This window comes from Microtus oregoni, unplaced genomic scaffold (assembly GCF_018167655.1).
Source record: "Microtus oregoni isolate MIOR12 unplaced genomic scaffold, Mior012 000010F_ref0000083, whole genome shotgun sequence".
NCBI classification, from domain to species: Eukaryota; Metazoa; Chordata; class Mammalia; order Rodentia; family Cricetidae; genus Microtus; species Microtus oregoni.
Genome location: NW_024543069.1, coordinates 21834123 through 21859020, shown reverse-complemented (window position 1 = coordinate 21859020; position 24898 = coordinate 21834123). Strand labels below are relative to the sequence as shown.

Genomic DNA, 24898 nt, shown 5'->3' with positions numbered 1-24898 from the left:
TGCCACCATGTTTCCTGCCACGATGACACAACAGACTAAATCTCTAAACTATAAGCCATTTCCAGTTAAATGTTTTCCTTTAACAAAACTGCTGTGGTCATGGTGTCTCTTTACAGCAATAGAACATTGACTAAGACAATGTGTGCCTGTATATGACTTTATGAACCTCATGTTATACTGGTACCTGAGCCAGAAAAGGGTATTACATTCCATAAAATTGAAATTACTGATGGTTGTGAGCGACTCTCCAGTCCCATGTAATTTGGTTTAAGAGAAACAAAATACATTATACCAGTGGGCTGGCATTCTATCAGTTGAATGCAATCATCTCCATGTCTACTCACATAAATTTGAGTTAATCTTTCATTTCAGTTTATTATTTGAAATTTTGGAAGAAATAACTTGCTAAATTTCAAATAAAATAATTGTCATTTTATATTAAATTCAGTTAGCTTATACTAATTTACTTCAGTATTTCAAGTAAAAATGTAATTAGTAAGATGAAATATTTAGGCACATATGGAATCTTAGGGCTAATTCATTTTGGTGGATCACTATAAACTAAAACAGCAATTAAAGTAAATTAGATTAGATGTTAATAATATAATAATTACTTAGTTGATTGGCAGACTCCTATATTAAAATCCTATTAGCTGCTTGCTACAAACATAGTAAGCTGAGTGATTAGTAGTCACACACATTTAACTTGCCTCTTGAGATGAACAACTTGGGAAGAAAGGGAACTAAAAATGAAAAAGAAAATCAGGTGACATTGAAGCTACAAAACTTTATGAACATTTTATTTCTATTAAAAGCAGAGAGTACCCAACAATAAAAAAATACAACAAGCACTCAACATTCAAGTAAAACTGTGTTTTCCCAAAGCATTCTTTAAAAAAAAATAGATTAAAAAACATTTACTAGAGTGGAGTTAGGCAACATGTAGGCTATTATTAAAGTTAAAATTACTGTTCCTACTTATGCATATTCACAGACCTCTAAGTACTAATGTGCTGGAATTTGATAAGACAGAGCGACAAGGAAAGGTCCTGGTTTTATAGTTACGTGTGAAGATTGCAGTGCTGTCTCTCAGCTGTATCTCTATCGGCAAAGCCTTACTTTGTAAGAAGAGGGCAATGGATTCTGTCCAGAAGCAGGTTAAGTTATCAAGTTACTAGGATATTTTTTATGTTATACTTCTTTTAATTTTTTTAAAAAATCATTTATTTTTATTCCATGTGCATTGGTATTTTGCCTGTATATATGTCAATGTGAGAGTACTGGATAACTTGGAACTGGAGTTATAGATAGTTGTGAGCTGTCCTGTGCGTGCTAAAAATTGAACCGAGGTCCTTTCATTTATTTATTTATTTATTTATTTATTTATTTATTTAGGATTTCTGCCTCCTCCCCGCAACCGCTTCCCATTTCCCTCCCCCTCCCCCGATCAAGTCCCCCTCCCTCATCTGCTCGAAGAGCAATCAGGGTTCCCTGACCTGTGGGGAGCCCAAGGACCGCCCACCTCTATCCATGTCTCCTAAGGTGAGCATCCAAACTGCCTAGGCTCCCAGTGCTCTTAAGCACTGAGCCGTCTTTCCAGCCCCAATGCTATACTTCTTATATGAATAATGTATGGAAATACTTCTGAGTTAAACTAAGAAGTGAAACACGGTAACTTTCATGTCTGAGATGTATACAGACAATTGTGACTTTACAGACTGCTTCCTGAGACACCAAATGAACATAAGATAATATCAATACTATACATAGAATCTTAGGCTCTTTTGCTTTTTTACTTGGAGCTGTCTCCTGTAATGGTGAAGTTCTCTTTAGGCAGTACAGCACTATCAGGAAATTTAGGATATGTTATGAATAAGAAATACATTATCTTATCTCTTGCCTCTCACCACTTGCAACAGATGGGGGAGCTGACTCTCCCATTACAGTCTGCAGTGGGCCCTGTTCCTAGCCTGGGCAATACAGTAGAGCTGACCCTGTTGACAGAGGTGCTGATGAGATAGCCCTTGCGTGTATGAGAGTTGGCCAACCCCCTCTTCTGACATATGGTTGTGAGGGCGAGGGAAAGATGCCTCTCCTCCTTTGTCCTTGCCATCTGTGGTGGGCAAGAGAGCTGATCCTCCCCGCTTACCAGTTGTAGCACTTTGGAAAGTGGATCCTGCACCTCGCCTGGGGAGCACAGTAGAGTCAACTCTGTTGGTGGAGGTGTGGGTAAACCAATCCCAAAGTTTTGAGCATGGGAGGGATGTCCCCATTACTTATCTGTCATATGCATAGGCAGAGGAGAGATGCTCAAACTACATGCCCCCATCAATGCCTGAGGCAGGTGGAAGAGCTGTCTCTGTTATCCTAAGAGTGGGAGAGCTGTCCCTGTCCCTCATCAGCTGCAGCATTTGGGAGAGTGGTCCCTATGCCACACGTGGGCCACACAGTAGAGCTGGCCTTGAAGGTGCCGGTGGAGGGGAACCAAACCCGAGGATGTGAAAGCTGGAGAACACGCCCTACCCCTTCCTCATCACTGCAAGGAGTGAACTAGCCAAGGCAATGCTGCAGAGCTCAGCCTGGTGGTGAGGATAAGGGAGAACTAGCTGAACAATCCTGTAGCTGCCCAGGTCCAGAGCCAGGGTTATGACTTGGTCCATCCCAATATCCACCCCATCTGTGATCTGTTGAAGCAGAGTGGGGGTGAGGTCTGTCCTGTAGATCCAGGTCTGCTGGATCTCCATGACACAGGGCAGCAATGGGATGTCCAGGAAGAGTTCCAGTGAGGGCCCAGTGTCCATGGTATGGCAGACGCCAGGGGACCTCAAACCAGACCAAAGCTTCTTTGTGATAAATGCCTGATGTAAAGATGTATGGATAAAGGGGTTTACTGCATGACTCACTGTGTCATACTGCAGCATCCACGATGAGATTTCCCGTTTTTTCCCTCTTTTTCTCTTAAATTTTATTTCTTTTTGAGGAAGCCGAGGGGGGGGGGGTGAGTGTGATTGGGAGGAATAATGTGAAAGACACAAAGAATAAATTTAAAAAGTTAAAAAAAGAAATAAATTATTAGCCAGATGGTGGTGGTGCACACCTTTAACCCTAGCACTAGGGAGGCAGAGACAGGGGGCTCTCTGTGAGTTCAGCCTGGTCTACAGAGAGAGAACCTGGACAGCTAGGGCTACACAGAGAAACCCTGTTTTGAAAAACAAACAAACAGAAACAAAAAAAGAATACATTGTTAATTGTCTGAGACAGAAATAACTATGATAATGATAAGTATTTCTTAGAGCAAAAATGTTACCCATTTATAAGGTTATTATTAGTAGATTTCATTAAATTTAGGGATTCTGATCTGTAGTTAACTTCTGGAAATGAATTCTGTGTTGCAATGTCAGTCATGACAATGAAGATCAATAATGAACTTAGCATTTACAAAACACACACCTCTGTAAATTATGTGCACTATTTCTGTCTCTTTTTTTCTGCCTTTTATGGAATGCTCTCCTCTCATTCACTTTCTCTTTTATTTAAGGCTCCAGGCGAGACTTTGGGTTACTGTTTTAAAGATGAACACTATTGATGAGGCAAGGGATCATCAGTATTTTAGGATACACTCTAAGCTTTGCAGACAGACATCCTTCATGAAAGAGGAGAAATTAAGACCCAGTGGATATGAACAGGTGCAGATCTGTTCAAAGGACATCTGCTGAAAGGATGGAGTTAGAGGCCCGAGAGACAGATGGCCAGAAATTATACAATCTCATTTTTTAGTGACTTTCATGAAATGTCACTATTACTTATACATTAATAATTCATTTCAAGGGTACTTTCATTGCTCTAAGGTGTCTGATCTTAATGTTTCACTGTTATGAACAGAAATTAAAAGTTAGCTATCATCAAAGGACAGAAACACAGGAGAGTTACTAATGTTTGGTGCGTTGTGTGACTGGCAGATTAATATTAATACTGAGCAGATTTAATATATGCTTCAAGAGACCAGGCAATCTTGAACCAGCTATTTTTGGTGAAACAAAATGCCAGGTAATGCAAACTAAAGGACATAATGTCAAACATGGGTGTTAGCACAAGTGAATGAGGGAAAGCACGGTCAGACACAACACGTCAGTTTCCTATGACCTCAAAAGTAAAAGTGACTCCAGAAAAATTTAACAAAAGCCTTTTTCTGCCTTCATTTCCAAAAGTAACATATGAACATTTACTTAGGAATTGGAGACAAACATTTGGTATTCAGGATACAGGAAATAGAAAAAATAGGTTTCCGGATACAGAAATGATAGGCATTTCTAGGACCTGGCACTACAACAACCCTGCTTAGTCTATCCTCCAGAAGTGGGAGGATGGGAGTCTGTCTCCCCTGTGCGATGAATAGCAACATTTCTGCTGTAGGAATAAATCGCTGCAGGCATTTTATAGAGCTATAACATATTACTTTCAGTAAGAAAGTTCCTGGAAACAGTAGTGTAATACTTTAAGTAGAAAGATGCACAGAAGCCCCTGCTCCACTGCTACCCTGTATTCCAGTGCTGTATGGGTTGACAACAAATTGAGCTTAAAGCTTAATCGGAGATCTGAGTCTATGAAGCAGGGTGGTTTTGTTGTCATTTGTTTGAGACTGAATTTCATTGCACAGCCCAAGATGTTTTTGAACTTGCAGTCCTCTTGCCAAGTGCTGAGATGGCAGTGTATTACCATATCCAGCTAACACAGGAGCTTTAACCTGGCTCTAGGTAGGATGTATTCTCACAGCCTGATTCCTGGACTCAGTGCATGCTCTAAGCCTGTGCCCAAGCTGTACTTGTCTCTTTCTGCTTTTATCAGACCTCAAAGGTTATTATCTAATCCTTGAAGATGTCCACACCCAATCAGGCCATGGCAGATCCTGTTCTTAATGACCTCAGAGCAGCACCAGGACAAAGAGAAGTTGAGGGTGGGACAGGGAGATTAACTGTTAGTAACTGGGGTTTAGAGACGTGAGGGTAGAGCAAAACACTCCAAAGAATTCATCCTGGAGGGCTAGCAAGTTCTGTGCACACCGTGTGAAGCACCCATTTTCAAGGCTGCTGCCAGGTTAGAGACACAAAAGTCGAGGGACTCACTATCCTACCTCCCAACGCAGCAGCAGTTTTATGTTATGTGTACTCAGAATTATTTTCCCATCCAAAGCACTGTTCCTCATTGCACGTGTGTGCTGCTGGTTATTTACTGTCAGTGAAGCACACTTGATGGACTCCAGAGAGTGAGGCACTTTAAATTATCAACACTTGTATGAATAAGCACCATGACATCCACTGGCATCCACTTCTTCACCAGGAGCTAGTCTGAGCTCAGTGGTTTTATGTTTTCCTCATGACAAGCAGAAGCATATTAACAAGTACCTGCGAGGTTGTCGATTTCTTTCTCCTGAAGCAGGCTGACCGCATCATCATCTCCTTCCAACATAAGCTCAGCCTCTGAGTTCTGGTTTACGATTGCTTGGCTTCTGAATGCTTTCTTAGACTTCACTACATCTTCTTCAGTGCCTATATGCAAGCAAAATAGCAGTTTAGTTACTGTGAATGTATTTGCACCTAGTGGGCATTTGATACACATTTTCTTTCCTATATGCTATGACTGCTATTCCTCTATAACTACAGAGCATTTTAAAATACTTCTTTATCTGTTTGTCTGGATTCCTCTGAGAAAAGTTGAAGGAGGTTTATCCCTTACTTTACAGATAAAGAAGCAGGGGGAGCAAGCTCTTGGCTCACTGTGGCCCTACAATCCATCCTTCTATTTTCTTTACAATGCACTGTCCCTGATTTTACCTACAGCCCTTTCTACCTGTTGAGACCAGGTCTCTCTGACTTGCCAAGGTTGGCCTTGACTTGTGATTCTCTTGAGCAGCTCTGAGTGGCAGGATTGCAGGCCCACTCTATCAGACCCAGTTTATAACCCATTCCTTGTGACTCTAGAATCATGCGTGCTCTATAAAATAGCTGCATTTCCCTTCAAATTCGGCTTCCTGATCCATACAACTTTAAAATTTTACTTATATAACCATACTTGGTGTGAGTTAAGTAAGTAACGAATCAGTTTTTGAAAGTTGATGATATAGGTCTAAAGAAAACGGAAAGTGTTCACTTCTAAGTGAAGAAATGGCGTCAACTGGGAAGCTCTAATAAAAGGTGGTGAAGGTAGAATGGTCCTCAATAGACCTATTGCATAAAGTGGTTTCTCTACCAATTAACAAAATAAACATGGATTTTCTGAAACTATATCCTGCTTTGGTATATGGCAATGCAGAGAGATCCTACCTCAAAGAAAACACACACACACACACACACACAAAAAAAAAAAAAAAAACAAAAACAAAACAAAAGATACTAGTAAGGCTGAATTAAGAACATATTAAGAAGAACATTCCAACAGCTAAGTTGGTTTTATCTCAGAGGAATAATGCTGGTTCACATACAAAAAATTGACTGTTTGACAAACATTTTCACATTCTCACACACTTGCTTTGGGTGACAGCAATCTAAAAATTTTAAAACTGCAAATAAACTGGACACTTATATGCAAACATAAACTAACCCACATGCGAAAAGCTCTTTTTCATACTATTTCAGTCTCAGGCATACCATGCTGAACATGCACACAATCTTGTCTGTGTCCCTTGAAGTCTAATCTGGAGGAAAATACTGTGTTCTTCTTACAGCATCTGGCACAGGCTTGGAAGACAGCACTGACTAGTAGGATGCTGCATGCAGTGTATATACTCTTAGAAATCAGTCCCATATGGAAGTGCTGTGCTTAGTGCCAGGCTCTGTGATAACGGTGCTCCCAGGGCATGCCAGAGCTCTGGCCCAATATTTGTCTGATGCAATTTACAGTACACTTATTTGGTCAGTTTTCCTAGGTCCATTCCACAGGCCTTTCAACAGTGCATCAATGCTGGTGTTACTCAAATGCTTTCCTGGAAGCACATCTAGGTGCTGGAAAATTTGCACTGGGAAACAGCATGTGAGCCTATTCTCAACCCTTAGTTTCTGCTTCCTTCTCTCCCTGTCCTATGTAGCTTTTCTCTTCTTTCTTTTCTTTCTTTACCTCTCCCTCTCCCCACACTCTCTCTCGCCTTTTTCTTTTCTTTTTTGAGACAGAAGCTTTTCTTTTTTGTAGCGACTGGAGCACGGATTATGCTTGATAAATACAAACCGATTCAAAGGCCATAAAAAGTGTGTGTGTGGGTCCTTTCTCACTGGTTCATGGGGGATTCTTATTTCTGGAATACAAGACGAAGGACAGAGCCTGGAATATTTCAGACCTATATCCCAATACGAACTCTGCATAGCAGCAATGTCTGAGGGGAAGCAATAGTCTCAATCCCTTTACTAGTTGGGCAGTAATTTAATAAGAGAAATTCTGAGCTTGCTTTCTTTAACAAAAGACACAAATGCAATGATAACTCAGGAATCTTTTGCCTGCACAACAGCACTCATGCACTGCCCAGCTGAGTTAATTAGCTTGTTCCTCCTTTCTCCTGCTTAGGTCAAGGGTGAAGATTCATCTTGTGTAATGCTGGCCACTGCATTACTTTCAGCCATTACCTGGTATGGAGGCTTTCACCAATGCACAGTTCATATATGACTCTCAACACATTGTCAGAATATTTATCATACAATACAAGTACCCTGGATAGCTTCTGGAATATGCCATGCTCTCACATCCCTCTAGATCTGTACTGATGGTATGCCCAATGTAAAGGGTTTTCCTTTTCTATTTTTTAGTTGCCCTTCATTACTTCCTTCGTTCAGACATTTTTCCTAGGTGACCCTGGTGCTGTCACATCTGGATCTGGATACATTTGGATACATACTGGAGGCAGGATCTCTTATGGACCTGCTCTCTGCATTGTACTACTTTGTCATCTCTGAAACATAAGGGTCTGGTACTCAGTAGGTGCACACAAAACCTGCTGAAATTCAGGATTAAATCCATTCCTTGTCATGACTTGTCCACTCTTTCACTTATGCTCTCTCCATACCTCACAAACCTTCCAGCTGAAGTGCCTAGCATTTGCTTGCATATTTATCTCCACAGACACCTGGAAGCCCTTCGATGGCTGGAATCACATCTGTCTCTGTATTCCCCACACTTAGCACACTGCCTGGTAAGGAACGAACACTAACAAATCCTCAATGAATCAACTGAAGCACAGGAGTCACCTCTGAATATCTCTAACTCAAAATTTCCCCCAAATGCCCCAGAGTCTCACTGATTTGTGTTAATTTATGTGAAATGGAGCCCAAGTATTTGCATTAAGGTAACAATGCCCGTTAAGTTTCAGTCAGCCTAATAAGCAAGTGTTTCCTTGTATAGAAGAAACAGAGCATCTTTATGTGACTATGTTACCACAGTAAAAATCTACCTGTAAAGAATATGCAGTAGAAGGACGAACTTGGAAATGTATCAAACTTTGTTTGATCTCTTCTGGCTTTGAAGCAAAACACAATTCAAGTCTTTTCATGGTATTTGCTAAAGGAATTGGTACCTACACACAGGGCTGATCAGCCCTCCTGAAGTGTTACTATCTTGCAGCCCAGTGAACTTACCAGTTTTGTGGAACTGAAATAAACATTTGTCTAGATTAGAGAATATGAGATTTAAAGGTGCTTTTCAATCACAATATCCTTTATGAATTAGAGTTTCATCCATCAACATTACCGCGAAAGGAGGCAAGGTCTCAGAGGGCTGTCTCATTACAAGGCTTGTAAACACTGTCCTTAGAGAGAATTGGTTTATCACCTAACAAATCAAAATCTGATTGAGAGGAGAATTTATTTGAGATCATCTGTCTTAGAAGACATGTTGAACTGAATGCACTTTTTGGCCTCTTTAGCCATTCATCAAGAAATTAACGAGCAAATGCCTCAAACCACTGGAGCGCCTTAGACTTGAAATGGGAATCACACACACAAAAATGAGCAAAGCCAGACAGGAGAGACAGAGAGGATCATTTCCTAAGAAAATATTAAAATGGCATGGGAATGTAAAGTTTCAGAAGAAAAAAGTACCACAGACTTGTAGATGAATGAAGTCAAATGCAAAATTAGACTTGTTTTCATTTTCTACCATATTTAAACATAGGAAACCATTTTCCATAGACTTATTCATAGAGTTATAGAGACACAGTGCAGCCCTGAAGACTTTCTTCCTTCATAAGTTTCTCTTACTAAGCAAGAAACCGTAAGAATCCAAGTATATTCTAATTGAGCTAATTGCTAATTAATTAACTACTTTTTTTTTCCCCTGCCAGGGACTCCATGCAGGGCCATGTATGCTACCAAGCTAAATCATCCACTCTAACAAAGCATATTTAAAAGTGAAGTGACAGGAAAACTAAAATGTCTCCAGCATTGCTACTATGTGCCAGCACCACACAGCCTTATTACTATTGCCTTAATTTTCATTGTCTTAAGTAACCGTAAGTTAAGACATTGACAGAATATGCGTACTATACTTGTTGATACTATCAATGTCTGAAAAAATCAAGATATAGCAATTACTTTGTTGCCATTATATTATTTTATATTGACAAACAAATACCATAAAGGACAATATAACATGGTTTGTTTTCATTTAAGGGATTATTCTACAGGTAACTGCAACAGGTAAAAACGAGCAGCAGTCACCGGGCGGAAGAGGTGGCTTAGGGATTAAGTCCTTTAAGCCTGACACAAGTGATTTTTTGTTCATCTGGCTTATCTTCTGATGTCAATCTTCTGTGTGCTAGATATGGATTTAATTTATCCTCATTTATTTTGAAATGTTTTATTTAGAGATTTTTCTTAGCGACATTCTCCCCACTTAGTTTAGTTCTGGTGTGGTACTTAGGATGGAACCTAGGGTCATGAGCCTTCAAGGCAAGTGCTCTACCATTGATCTACATCCCCACTTTCTTAGTGCAATTTAATTTCTGTCTTAGGCATTGAGTAAACAACTGTTTGTTGAGAAAGCACATAAAACAATACTGTTACAGCTCCCCACTAATTCTAATTTCTATCTTAGGCATTGAGTAAAGAACTGTTTGTTGAGAAAGCACATAAAACAATACTGTTACAGCTCCCCACTAATTCTCTTCTACACGTGTGCTTAAGTTACTTTCCTTTGCATGTTTATCAGTTTATTCATAATGAGAAACTGGACTTTACAATTTACCATTCTTTATTCGTTCCTTTTATACTCATTATGAACATTTTTTAAAGATCTACACCAATTTCCTTTTCTTAATTTATGTTTTTAAAAAACCTATATTTTCTCATTTTACACGTTAAATTCAGTTCCCACTCCCTTCCCTCCACACCAATTTCTTAACTTTGGTTTCCAATCTGTGAAGGAGGAATAATGAGCATTTTCCCAACTAAAGTTTTAAGGGATTACTGCAAAATTAAAATGAGATAGTGGGTGCTTTCGTATTTTGAAGCTTTACTGCTCATGATATTAGTGGATTTATATAAAAGGGAGAGAAGAAAGTAGGTAAACGTGAGTCATAAACCTAAAGTAAGATCAGCCTGATCCTGAAATCCTAAGCACACTGCCTGGCCAGCACCAGTGCTCTTTGCTTTGTGGGAGATCTCCTCCCACCATGCTACTATACAAGGTCGAGTCTGCTCATAACCATTACAGAGCACAGCGTACCCGCAGCTAGTCTAATAGATGCTTCCTGAACAAAGAAGAAGATGCAGCTCATGTACTGTTTCACTGTGAAAGAGAACACAGTGCAGACAGCTGGCATTTAAATACTTTCTCCCAATACCATTTTATTCATTCCATTCATTATGTTATTATTAAACAAGCTACACAAGCATCAACTTTTTTATTTTATCCTATCTTCATCACATTACTATATTCATCACATCATCATCACTATCATCATCACCACTATCATCACGTTTTCTAAAATGTGATTCAATCTAGGGCCTCATGTATGCTAGGGAAGCAATCTAAATAGAGCTATGTCACCAACCCCTTTTTCTTGTTTTTTTGAAAAGTTTGGATACAGGATTTCACAAAGTTATCCAAGCTAGCTTTGAGCTCAAAGGGAAGGCCTGGCCAGCCCTAAAATAGTGATACTCCAAGCACAGCCTTGCTGGGATCATAGTCATGTCCAGCACTCCATAAACATTTCTAATGGCTTTTGAAATTTTATGCAAGGGGTATTTTAACAACATGAATGTTTAAAATCTTGGTTATCTGTAGAAAAAAAAACTTATGGTTTCTCAGTAAACACTAAGTTTAACAGCATTTTCTCATTTTTTGAAGGAGGTCTTTGTAGGGAGGTTGGCAGAGTGAAAATTTAATGTAATTTTATTTTTGCCTAAATGTATGATTTGAAAATTCTAGTTTGTAGACATCTGGAAATCAGTTTCACAAGAGGGCATTCTTTTCAAAAGAGAAATTCTTTGCAATATACATCATTTCACATTTTTTAATCTATTCAATGTGTTTTGACAAACTACCCTAAAGTAAGTCAGATAAAATACTGTGCTTAATCTTCAAACTTAAATAATTTTTAAAAATAAAAGTACCAATGATATGGATACTTTGGGAAATGTTAAAATAAAGATTATTTTTTCATTAAAATTCAAGTCAGAGCAACAAATACTTTTACAAGATAGTATTTTTTTGTAACTCTACAGAATATGATTTAACTGCCATCCAAAGAAAGAGTTCAAGATAAATTCATCTTTCACTTAATTAGGAGGTTACAAGATCTCATGTGATGACATGGATGTGTCAGTCCGTCACCAAGCACCACAGGGTTCTGACTGAACAGAGAAGGATGAAGGAAGGTTTTTTATCTCAGAGACACTTACTGCTCCCAACTTTGGGTGCCGTGCTTAGTTAATGTGTGAGATGAAAGCTAAAGGAACACACACATGTGGAAACTGGCCCTAACAATCACTAAGAAGTAAATATTTCCTTTCTAAGCAGTTTAAATTTTAGAAGTAATTTTAGAGTTATATTTAAAACATAGACCACATATTTTCTCCTTAAGATGGAAATATAAAAGAAAAGACTACTTTTAACGTAACCATTGTCTGAATAGAATACTGAGAGAGAAATTTTATGCATGGGGAAAGAAAAGAAGAAAGAAAGAGAAAGAAAAATGTGGAAAAAAAGAAATAAAAAACCAGAAAGAAGATCCAGAAAAATGCCAATGGTGAAAACTCCACACTACATTAAAGAGACTGGAATCCTGAAGCACATTCCTCTCTCTTTATACGTGATCCACCCCCAGAAGCTTCATCCCATCTGCATAAACTTTTCTGAGAAATATGTTCCCACAAGTGAAACAGGATGCTCACACTCAGACAAATTCTGTGTGTTACTTCATCACCTTCATAGAATGGCAGAGTGATTAGTGGGTAAGCTTCATAAATCAGATGTAAAGGCTGCAAGATCAGCCTTCATTCTCCTTCCTTTAGTTGTGGTATTTCTGTCCAGATGAAGATCTAAACACCATTCCCACTACAATTCCTTACTGTTGACACAGAGTTTAGTGAATGATCACAGATAGATATTATATATGCTCCCATAAAGTAAAAGATTTAAAAATGGTACTCGAATCATTATTGATGATACATCACTACCTTGCATACAATGGGAGCAGTGCATCTTTTGTGTTGCTACCAAGAAGGAATGTACAGACATTCCTTATCCCTTCAAATCCTCTGAACAGCCAGAGTTGCTATATACTAAACATTTAGTATTACCAATCTGTGTATTAATTAAGATTCAGTGAAATTATTCAGAATGTTAAACCCTGTTCAGATTAGTTATGCTTATAATGGCTGACCAGAATTTAAGAAAGAGAGAAGAAAATGGCTACCTAACACCCACAGTTATTGTCACTAGAAAAGGACAGCGAGGACACTTGCAAGCAAAAGAACTGGATCAATATTAACGCGATTTTCATTTCATGCTTCCCCAACCCCAGTAAGCTGACAATATACTCTGATTATGTGAACTGCCTGAGAGTAACACAGGTTATTAGAGCAGGAGGTGGAAATGGGAGGCACTTTTTATATTGACAGGCCTGCTAATAGAGTATACTGATTTTCAAAGACATGTAATACATTTTCACAATTTGGTTCTGACAGCAAAAACAGAATTTCATTTATTCTTAATTCAAAATATTCATATGTAAGCAATATTTTTTAGAGCAGACCAGTAAAGGTGCTATTCATAAGCAGCATTTTAAGCGGAAAAATGCAATTAAAAAGATACAAGAAAATGTTATCGCATTTAAGTGAATTTAAGCACAATATAACTATAAAATGTTAATATAATAATCTAAGGCAATTCAGAAAACTGTATTACATGCTTTTTAGAAGAAAATATATTATACTAACTCCTTATGCATTTTAGGACTAAACCATCGGTAGGATTTTGACTAGTCATGAAGTTAGGGATCACGTATAATTATTTAGAACAGGATGTTGTATTACTTGAGGAAAAACAAACAATGCTGTTGGGCAAGTTTGGAACTCATTATCTTACAGGTCAGGACAATGTGTCCTCAACTCTGCCTGATTTCACTGCAGAGTCTGATCCATGGTAAGGTGCTTAGAGAGCAGTGAGGGGAGATGAGCGCACCCAAGTGGAACAACAGTGGGGCATTCCCTCTTTCTAAGCAGTCTTTCCCCCTAGAAGATGAGAGGGATGGGCTGGGGAGGGAACTTGAAAAAGAAAGAAGCCTGCTAGATTCTGTGCCCAGAGGGATAGACGGGAGCAGAATATAAGCCTGAAATCCTATCAAATCTTGAAAAGGAATAAACATGAAGTCTATGACATAAACAAAAACTGAAGAATGGGGCACTTCCTAGAGCAACATGGGAAATTTGCTTTAAGTATCTCAGACTACTAGGAAAGGAGTAGACGTTGGTTTGAATGGGCAAGGAACTGGCTCAGAGAGGGGGAAAACAGTAACTAACTCCTTCTTCTTTATTACTAAAGCAAGACACAGCCAGGATGCTGATGATGTGCAGGTTATTTTAGCAGTACTCTATGAAACAAAGTGCTGGAGATGTGCTCAGTGGCAGAATGCTTCTTTACTTGGGTGCCCTAGGATCAACCCAAGTAGACAAAAAAGTAAATAATAAGTAAGTGAATAAAAAACAGAACTAAAACCAGCATTAAAAAAATTAAGATAAATTGAAAAACAAACCTACATTATGTTTTCAGAAGTGACACAATATTTAAAGCCTATGAATGACACTAAGGTGGCCTATACTACAATACTCTCATGGGTAACATGCTGAGAGTTCCTAGATATTATCATGTAAGCTCCATTTGAGGGAATGCTCACAGGGTCAAGTGCACTCAGAACATGGTGGGGTGGTGCTTGGGGTGAGCTTTGGCTCATTCACCACATCCCTAGGTTATCTCATTTCTGTGGTCTGTTCTCTCCTAAGCATAAACCTTCAACAGCCCCCCTGTCTGTTTACAGCCTCATTTTCATACCATCTCCCCTAACATGAGCCTCTGGTTCCTTCAGGTGGTGCTGTTTGGGGTACTTTACTCTGTATGGTGTTGACCTTTTTCCCACATGCTCTCTCTATTCACTGATTTAGGGGAATTCAGTTCATGTTTTCAACTGCCACTCAGACACACTACTTTCAGAGAGCTCACAGCACTGCTAGTGCACTGCAAAACAAATACCTATTGTACTGTGCAATGCATTACACATGCAGTTGTGTGTAGATGTTATCAGAAACTGGTCTAAAATGAGCAAACTAATGAAGAAATATGTTTCCCCTTGTCATCTGGCATAAGTCCACTAGATGAACTTTACCCCAGCTTCCTCTCTAGCATCTCAGAATGTTCTAAGATGAATAAAGTATAAACAACTCATTTCAGATCTTAAAAATGCTGCACTCACAGATATGTCCTTAGAAAACTTATCCTTCAATTCAGCTTCCCAAACTGATCAAATATATGGTTAAGTGCAGTACATGGATCTCATCAAGTAAGTACAAGACAGTGACTGGGTCTTAATGAGTACCCAGTTCAACAAAAACATGGGTGCTCTAATGGGATACATAGAGAAATCTGATTTTTGTTTGTAAGTCATTGTTATTTTATCTGACACTATGAAATATCTAAAATAAAATTATATTTATTATTATAAAATATCCTACTAAATTATTATTTTATTTATAATCTAAAATAAAATAATTTTGTATCCAGAGTTACAAAATGATCCCAAAGACTTGCTTAGGGCCATTAGCTTCTTTCCCACTGAGTCATAGCTTCAGTCTTAAATACAAATACTTTATAAATTTCTATCATTAAAACAAACACGGAGTCCGTCAAGTCAATGCTGTAAGCCTCTCCACCTTGGTGAATTCTGTCCTGTCCTGTCCTGTCCTCTCCTATCCTTTCCTACCCTACCCTACCCTATCTGTTACACTTATTTCCCTCCCCATGTTGGCGATTTCTATTCTTTCCACTCTTACTTCTCTGCTCACCTGGTAAATGCAGAACATTCTCTTGAGGTAATTTATAAGTCAGCTATTCTTAGTGATATCTTCTCTGGTCAACCAGTCTCCTGTGCTCCTGTAGTTTAAAAATGTCCACCTCCCGAATTCAGTGTCTAGAATATGTGTGATACACAGAAACTGTTCAATAAATGCCTTTCAATTAGCACAGCTAGGCTTCTGAATCTGCTTAAATCCTGTGTGTCTAAATCTTCATTGTAAGAACAGGTAGGTAGTTTGGTGGATCAATTTTTGATATGCAAAATGCCATGTATGTGCAAAAGGGTATTATAAGCATATTTGTAGCCTTTGTGACCCCATTTTAGAAAATCTATTTAAGTCATTTTACTAGCCCATAAAACCATAGGATGAAGACAAGGGTAGGAGACAAAGCTTATGAAGCGCTATCAAGAAGAGCTGGCAGACAACTGCCTGCAGGGCTTTCCTTCTCTTAAAATAATGCATCATTAATTTTTCAGCAGTTACTGGAACCTAATTCAAACCACTAATTTTTATTCTAAATACAGAGACAGAATTTATAATGCACAAATTAATGCAAGAGGTTTACTCATTTTTTTCTACATAGTAAGGACGTGGGTTCTCAAATTTGTAATAATTGCAAGCTCTTGGCAGAATGAAGACAGATAATTTCATAGTTTTTCTCAATGACTGCATTGCTGCACAGCATTGTTCCCACTCTCAGCACCTTCCTATTTTCTGACGACTACATGAAACATATTACAGTAGCCATGCATGCAGCAGCAGACTAATTTAATTCCAGCTCATTACAGAGCTGCATTTTGTGCATCAAGGTCATAACTTGATGGCTTCACAAGCTTAGATAAATCAGGTGTTAAGCAGACAGATCTCTGAGGAATGTAAGAATGTTCTCATTTGCAGTTCTCAGCATATCTTATTATTTATTGCCAAAGAAATGACTGATTAACTTTGTCATCTTTGCTCTGTGTTTTTTTTCCCTCCCTCAGGCTGAGGCAGCCTGCCCTCTTCTGCAGTACCAGATCAGACCTATTTAAGATGATGTCTTTGATCACAGACACGAAGTACTTGCGATCCTAGGCTTTGATGAAATGTAGCTCCACTGTAAATTTATGGAAGAGAAACAGAAGCCCAAATGATGACTGACACTCAACAAAGAGAACCAAACTTACTAAGAGTTTCCCTTACTCTTTGTCAGCATGTATTTTTACACACTAGAATGTACCAGAAGTTGAAGAGTCTGGGTTTTACTTTAACATGTAACAGTTAAAACCCACTATTTCAATTTTTTCATCTATCAATTAATTTGCCCAAAGAATATATCATGCAGATGAAAAGATAAGTTTTAAAACATCTTTCTTATGTAATTCCAATGCTATGGTTTGTAAAATTCCTGACAAATTTTCACTTGAAAGAGATTTTACCACTAAAAATCACCTAAATAACACATTCAGTACATGCAAAATTAACACATTAAACATCAAGAAAAAATTACATGCCCCTAGGTTTTTTATTAATCATATTCCAACACCAGAGACTGAGACTGTGTCAAATCATACTGAATTTTTTGCACACAACAACCTCATAAATTATTCAACTCATTAGTGTTACTAAAAAGGAGGAAAAATTCCATCACTGAAAAGGCTATTTTCCAACTGAAAAAGGTCAACTAGAAGTTTTATTAATAAAATCATGGAGAAAACTTTCAAAATCACTATGAAATAAAACTGTGTTTTGTTTCCTTAGAATTATATCAAACCCTGATTATTTACTCAAAGAAAAAAATTAATCTTACTATTTGAGACTCTGAAAATAATGCCATGAAATCTGAACTCTGATGGATATTTCTTCCCATCATGGAAGTACAACTTTATTTTAATCTAAACCATGTGGCTGGATTTAAGATATCAAGAAAGATCAGGTGGTCCAAGGCATTTCTACTAAGCCTGAAGTCCATTGCCTCTCCTTCACTTCTGTTACCCTCATGTAGACTCCTGTCTCCAAACTCATGATCTACACTAACAGATGACTCAACTTGGACTTTGAAGTGCAGACATGTTTTGCCCACTAAGGAAGGCGACCTGTTTAATAAACTGAACGAGGCTCTCTCAGTTTACAAGTCTTTAAGAATTCTATTTTATTACTGATTCCACTTTTTTTTACCCACATTGGGAGTTACCAGTATAAAACATTATTTGGTTCCTGAAACATGGACAAATGAAAAATAGTTTTCACCACAATCCAAAGTGGAGATTGTGCATATTCAAAGCCAAATGGCAAGTCAGGATTTAAAACATTTATCATAAAGAGGTATAAATGATGCAATTATTTGACAAGGAAGAAGGAATACATTGAATGTTAACTTGTCTTAGGTAGTCTTTGGGAATTTGTAGCTCTGTCCTATGAAGGTTTCCTACGGGTCTTCCTAACATCACAGGTCTACAAGGTGGCTTTTGGTCGGCACCCTTCCAAAGTTTGCATACATAGACACACTGATATTTAGCAGAGGGTATTCAGACAATGGGCTGGGTTTTATATAGTTTGGTTTTTCTTTTTTCTTTTTCTTTTTGGCTTTATATAGATGTTTTGAATGTAAAACTTTAAAAACAGAATCTGCTTTCAATTAAGTCTCCCAGCATCTATTTTTATTGAAGGAAGTGCTTTGTAATCATTACTGGCAGTTACTTCCTCTTTCTTCTGAAGTACTTCGTGCGCAATTTGGGAAACAAGCAGGGCTAGAAGTAGGGAATCCTGGTTGTTTGCAATCTTCCCTTTATTTGTCTATAGATATCCCTCCACGGAATACTTCCCATTTTCCTGTACCCAGCTCCTTTTCTGATTGCCAACCCTCTCCTCAGTTCCTGAGGTCCACAGATGAGCCCTGATGAAGGCTTGAAAAGGTGTACCCTGGAAGTGTTCAGGGGCGGAGATCTGTGGTATGTTATCTTTGGACTTCCATAACACAACCTGAACTCTGGGGACTGACCATCATGTGACTCTACCATAGGAACTGTACAAGTGCTTTAAATGTATGTGGCCTGGATATGATGTTGGTTACTAATACTTGTCAAATAAAAACACCCTTCTTTCTCTTTACCAAAGAACCAAACCCAAGAGAGACAAAAGAACCTGAATACTGTTCATCACCTAGAATTTAAAATTAATGAAAATAACATCTTTAAAATTACCATGAAATACACAGAAGATTTGCTAGCATGGCTCATTTATTTCAAGATGTAAGTAATATTTATTTTAGTTCAGATTTATTAAAAATAGTTTTTATGGGATTAAAATATGAATCATCAAAGGGATTTTTAAGGCAAAAATACAAATCAAACACGAAGAGACCCATTTTTTCCCCACACAAACAAAAGGATTATTTTCATAACAAAGCCCTTTTGAAGTAACTTGTAGAGTATGGGTGGCAGCCTCTACAAAATTAGTTTTTATAACTATTACCAATACACCTTAGTCTAACCTCTCTTACAAATCATTTGCAGACAATTCTACTTTTCAATAAGGTAAATTCATACTGAATTGGTGAACAGATTTAAATTAGTAAATAAAGCACACATGTTTAATTCCAGCATTCCAGAGGCAGAGGCAGAGGAAGATGGAACTCTGTGAATTCCAGGCCAGGGACATCCTCACAGTACTATCATGTATATGCTGCCTAAGCAGGCAGTATTTCTATGAATCATGAATGTAACAACCCACTTTCATTTGGCTGCAAATCCTTAGGGTGCTAAAATCCTTACATGGGTTTTAGAGTTGATTTGAAAATTCCTTATAGTGAGGACTCTTATGATTTATTGAAACATTTTTAATGTTTCCTTCCACTGTATAATTACTATGTAATTTTTCATAAGGTAATGGTTGAATTGAAACCCTTAGGTACAGTGTTTATTTAATAATGATTTATATCTTTACACTCACTTCATTAAGAATAAGAGTTGTATGGCATGATACAAACTATATAATAATGCAAAACTATTTACCATATGTGGTAAACTTTAAAACAGATAGTTCACTTAATTACTCTCAAGTAAGTGAAAATAAATATCGCAAGTAACTCTAGGATTAAAAGTGGACAACACAAACTACATGAACAATGCTCATTATTATTACCTCGGGATATATATGGCACAAGAAATTCTGATATAAGCAGACTTAAGCTTATTAGAGCATTTAAAAATGGCTAAATAGTGTCAGTGAGAAGTCTCAGTGAGTAAAGGTTCTTGCTATTAACTCTGATAAATGTGGATTTAATCCCCAGGACCCACATGCTGAAAGGAGCAAAATGACTCTCCTTTCACTTCCACACATGAGCTACGACACGTAAACATATGTGCCTGTACTTGTGCATACACGAGCTTGAGCACACACATACAATAAATGTAGCAAATTTAAAAAATGGGCAAATAAAATGTAATTAAGAAAACTTATTAGACAACAATCTAAAGTAAAATTTTTATTAAACTATAGTAATGTTTTTCTTAAAAATTTTAAAAAAGAGAATTGGGGTACAGCTTTTTTGCAGTGTGGTGGTTGATAACACTGGGAATGTATTGTTAGGCACAAACTTCACTAGCAATCCATTGGAAACCTGGGAGCTGAACTGGCTGAACAGAACAAGACTGTCAATTAATTTATGGACCATGTGTGTGGTGTATGTATATGCATTTGTTTGCATGTAGGCACGTGGTTATGTGGTCACACGCGTGTATGTGGATGTGGATGTCACCAATGTCTTTGTTGATAACTTTCAACTCTGTGAGTATGTGTGAATGCATGCATGGATGCCATGGATGTCTTCCTTGATTACTTTCCATCTTGTTTTGTAAAACTGAGTCTCTGAATCTAGAGTTTATTAAATGCTTAGAGTGACTGGCCAGGGATCTGCCTATCTCTGGTCCTGCGATGATGGGGTTACAGAGGTATGCTTCTGTCCTACTTTTAAGTGGATATTGGATGCTGGGATTCGGAACTCAGCAAGACTGACTGACTGAGCCATCTTCCCAGCTTGATAATTTTCTGAGCTTAAAATAAATAGGGTGGAAATATTATGTTAATAGGTTACTAAAAACATTTCAGTTATATTTGTAAATCGAGATCATTATATAAGCCTATGTATAAATGGGTACACACACACACACAGATGTATAAAAACACAGGTCTTGCAGCAGGGTCTGTGCAGTACCCACAGTAGAAAAATAAACAAAATACACACCCACACTTGAGTACAGGATTATAATATATCTTTACATGGCTTGTGATCATTAAAGTTTGAAAGACATTGAAAAATCCATGTCACTGTAGTTTTAGGCTATTTGAAGGGATGTTAGGTTATGACCAGATGTGAATATTTTATCCTTTTATAGTAAGATGAAGTCTCTGAAATAAATCTAAGAAATATGGAGTTTGGTTCTACCTTGATAGCGCTAAAGGGCAAGGCGAAACATTTCTGACACTTAGGTTAGTATTACCCAATATTGCAAAACTAAATTCTTACTATCACAGACCCCGCACCTCAGAAGTGATTCTGCTTTTGAGGCAGTGGCACTCACCGTACTCAATTGCAGATTTGAGCAGTGCTTCAGCATGTGTGGAGCCAAATGCATTTCGAACAAATCTTCTCCTTCGTCGAAGATCATCCTCCCAGTAATCCAGACGCCAGAAATCATGCAACTGACTAGATGTGGAAAATAAATGACATTAATGTTAGTAATAAAAAGCTGAAACAGGAAATTCATTTGTTCCCAAAAATTAAATTTTACTTTATTGGTATCTATGGAAAATTAAGACAAGTGTGTTTGTATGAGTATTACTATCACAACAAGCAGTAGTTAAAACAGCTGCATTCTCGTACTTTATTCTCTCACACTGTAAATACTTGGCTGCTTTTCTTTTTTTACAGTGTTCTTTTCTCTACCAAACATTGATTATAAGGAGTTTAGTAACAAATGCAACATCAAATTGCAAGCATTAATGGTAGTTTCCTTTCTTTTACAGTTTATAACAAGCTTGTAAATCAGAGTAGACCTTACTACAGATAGTCTGCAACTTAATGTCTGTAGCTTAGTAGACTAAATTAAGAAGAATAAAATATTGCCCATGTGGATCTGGTGGAGAAATGATTAAAATGATGTGCTGAAATATTCATTGAAGTAAATCCCTGCTGCCCATAGCAACCTGAGAAAAGTGCAATTTTATCCATTATTAATAATACCAAATTAGAGTTGCAAAAGATTTCCAGTATGTGGTAATTGTCTTGGTAAATTATTATTCTAGTGCTAAGAGTCCTCAGATGATTTTACAGCTTTCAGCTAATATAAACCATTAACAAGTACGGTTATCATCGGATAACACTGTCTTGTACATGCTGAACCATTATTAAAACCCACAGTGCATTTCAGGAATTACTTGACACATGCACATTACATGTCCAATGCAGCATTTGTTATGGGGCTTTGCTTTCATTTAACTTAAACAAACATTAGTGGTAAATACCTCAGCTTAAAAAGTTAGGTTTTCTGTTTATAGAATGTAGACTAATATAGTAAAAAAAAAATGATGCTGTAAGTGAGCAGCACTGTTGATAAAAACATAGTCTATTGTAGTATCAGTGGTGCTTTTAACTACAAAGTCCCTTCTGAGACTCATGACCTTTACTTAACTGTAAGTGCCGGGCTCCCAAAATTCAAATGGCCCTCAGCACTGTCTTCCAGGCTCCTACTAGGATGGTCCATTAAGTACTGCCAATTGTTTTTCTATTCCAAAGTCTCAAAGTCTTCCATATTCCTCTAACAAGCAGCATGGTCAGGCCTGTCACAGAAATATCCCACTCCCAATAAGACCTTCTGTCTGTGAATAGACACCACGATCAAGGCAACTCTTAAAAAAGAAAACATGGCTTGCTTACAGTTTTGATTTTCTTATTTAGTTTTTATTTTTATGGTAATTGAGTTTTTTTTAATTACAACACTGTTTGGCCTATTAACTCAGGCTTCTTTTTATGTCTTAAATTAATCCATTTTTTTACTTTCAATTACTAACAATTTTATTTTGAGGAACATTAAAAATGTATTTTAAATCAGAAAGCCCATGTCATTTCCAGTTCATCTTCCCTTCTACTCATGATAGGCCTGACTTTTAGATTGAAGCTTTTTTTTTGTTTTTTGTTTATTTTATTTTTTTTATTTTTGAGCTTTTTAAAGAGGTAGATTACTCTCATAAACTTCACAGAAGATTGAATTTACAAGATAAAACAAAATCAAAGATGGTAGGTAATCTGTTGTTGGACATTTAGCAATAAAAATTATTCAAAAGATCAGATAAAAGGTTAGAGTCAGAACAAACAGATACTTTACTAAAAACACATGAGACATTCCACACATTACCATATACTAATCATTGATATTAAGAATTCTGTGTATAACTTGGAAGGCAGGGACAGGCAGATCTCTATAAGTTTGAGGCCAGCCTGGTCTACAGTGTGAGTTCCAGGACAGTCAAGACTACACAAAAAAAAAAAAAAAAAAAAAAAAAAAAAAAACTCTGTCTAGAACCCTGGCCCCTTCAAAGAAATTCCATGTATGCAATTTAACCCTGCCCAGATCACACAAAAGCATGTGTCTAACAGATTGGTAATTAAATATTATCTTCACATGAAGAGGCCCTTTTATGAAAGCCATGACTTCATACACTGAGTATACGCCACTAAGAGACTGCATGATAAAAACTGGAGCTTATGTCTTTTCTTTTCTTTTTGCAGTACTAGGGATTAAAATTAGAGTTTTGCACATGCTAGGCAGTGCTCTACCACTGAGCCACATACCAAGCCCTGAATTACACTTCTGTATGGTGTGATGCTAACTTGAGTACCTCAACTATATAATTTAAATGGGTATATTGTATAATATATAAATTATATTAATAAAGCTATTATTAAGATAAAGGTGTCATTGTTTTTGTTTGGACACACTATAGATTATACTTCTCCCATTTACACTATGGATTATACTTCTTCCATCTACTTTTCTTTTTTCCTTCTTTTTTTTTCTTTAAATGAGGCATGATCTTGTTATGTAGTTCAAGATTGCCTTGAACTCGTAGCAAGGTCAATCCCCCTGCCTAAGTGTGTCAAATGATGGGAGACAGGAGCTGGCCACCATGTCTAACTTTATGCATGTTGAAGAAAAGCATGCTGATGTGATTTTTGGGCAGTTATTGTGAGTGTCAGCCAGTCACTTTCACACAAGGGTCTCAGGGACAGTGGATAGGGCATAGGGTGTGTGCCATGTCCCTTTCCCTTGGCATGCCATCTATTACTTAAGATGTCAGAGTGACTTTCGGGAGTACTGCCGCTCTGAGGGCCTGTGCGGGAAGTGGGTGTGGATGAGAAATAAGTTTTTTTTTTTTTTTTTTCAAGACAGGGTTTCTCTGTAGCTTTAGAGTCTGTCCTGGAACTCTCTCTGTTAACCAGACCAACCTTGAACTCACAGAGGTTGCCTCTGCCTCCCAAGTGCTGAGATTAAAATTGTGCACCACCACCACTGGGCCAAGATTTTCTTGAGTTGAATCCCTGAGGTGTTCAGGTTGTTTGTTACCTCAGTATAACCCAAGAGATAAGTTTGTAGGAAGCTAAGGATGACAGGCCAATGGGCACGGATTTAATCATTCCACATCTGCTAGTTTTTTCAGTCCTCTTAAAATCCAAATGAGAAAAGCGGCACTATTACACACCCTTATAAGAAAACAGAGGCCAGGAGGTGTTGCTGTTCTCAATATCAAGCAACCACTTAGTGGCAGAGCAAGCATGTGTTCTCTGGTACTCGGATTTCTTAGCTACACTCATTGTAAAGGCAATTGAAAAAATGAACTCTCTTAAGGATATGGCACCAAAGACAGTTATTTCCTGCCTCTTTTCAAGAAAAGCCAACTACCCTGGATGAACACTGGCAATTATGGGAGAGATGCAGTGAACTTAGTGAACTTTAAAAAACTTAAGTTACTATCATCTAGTAATATTTATGAGGGATATAGTTATTTTTCTTTTAAAATCTTGGATTCGTACACAGTAACTGTATGAAGTTATGGGTTTCATTTAGTCTCTTTTTCATGTCTGCCTTGTACTTTGGACATACTCACAAACAAGGTACATCTTAATTCTACTATCAGTGTGAAGGGGAAGCATGTCTATTTGATAAAGAGAGGAAAATCACTTAAGGAGAAATCTTTATTCTTCCCTTAAAATAATTAGTTATATCAAAGATGTCAAGTACTTATATTTGGAACCATGCCAAAGAATGGCCTTTTGCTAGATTCTGGGTGCTGAGATGTTTGACTTTTAATTT

The 24898-nt window shown here is 37.6% G+C and overlaps 1 protein-coding gene across 7 annotated transcripts in view; it reads right to left on the bottom strand.

Annotated features, from left to right (window-relative positions):
* Positions 1-24898, bottom strand: part of Nbea (neurobeachin) — a 494166-nt gene that overhangs the window by 172005 nt on the left and 297263 nt on the right. For all 7 annotated transcript variants that reach the window (XM_041659254.1, XM_041659249.1, XM_041659252.1 and 4 more), the window contains 2 exons: positions 21110-21234; positions 5403-5546 (listed from right to left, as the gene is read on the bottom strand). In XM_041659254.1, coding sequence (XP_041515188.1) covers positions 5403-5546; positions 21110-21234 — 269 coding nt within the window. The remainder of the gene's footprint in view (positions 1-5402; positions 5547-21109; positions 21235-24898) is intronic.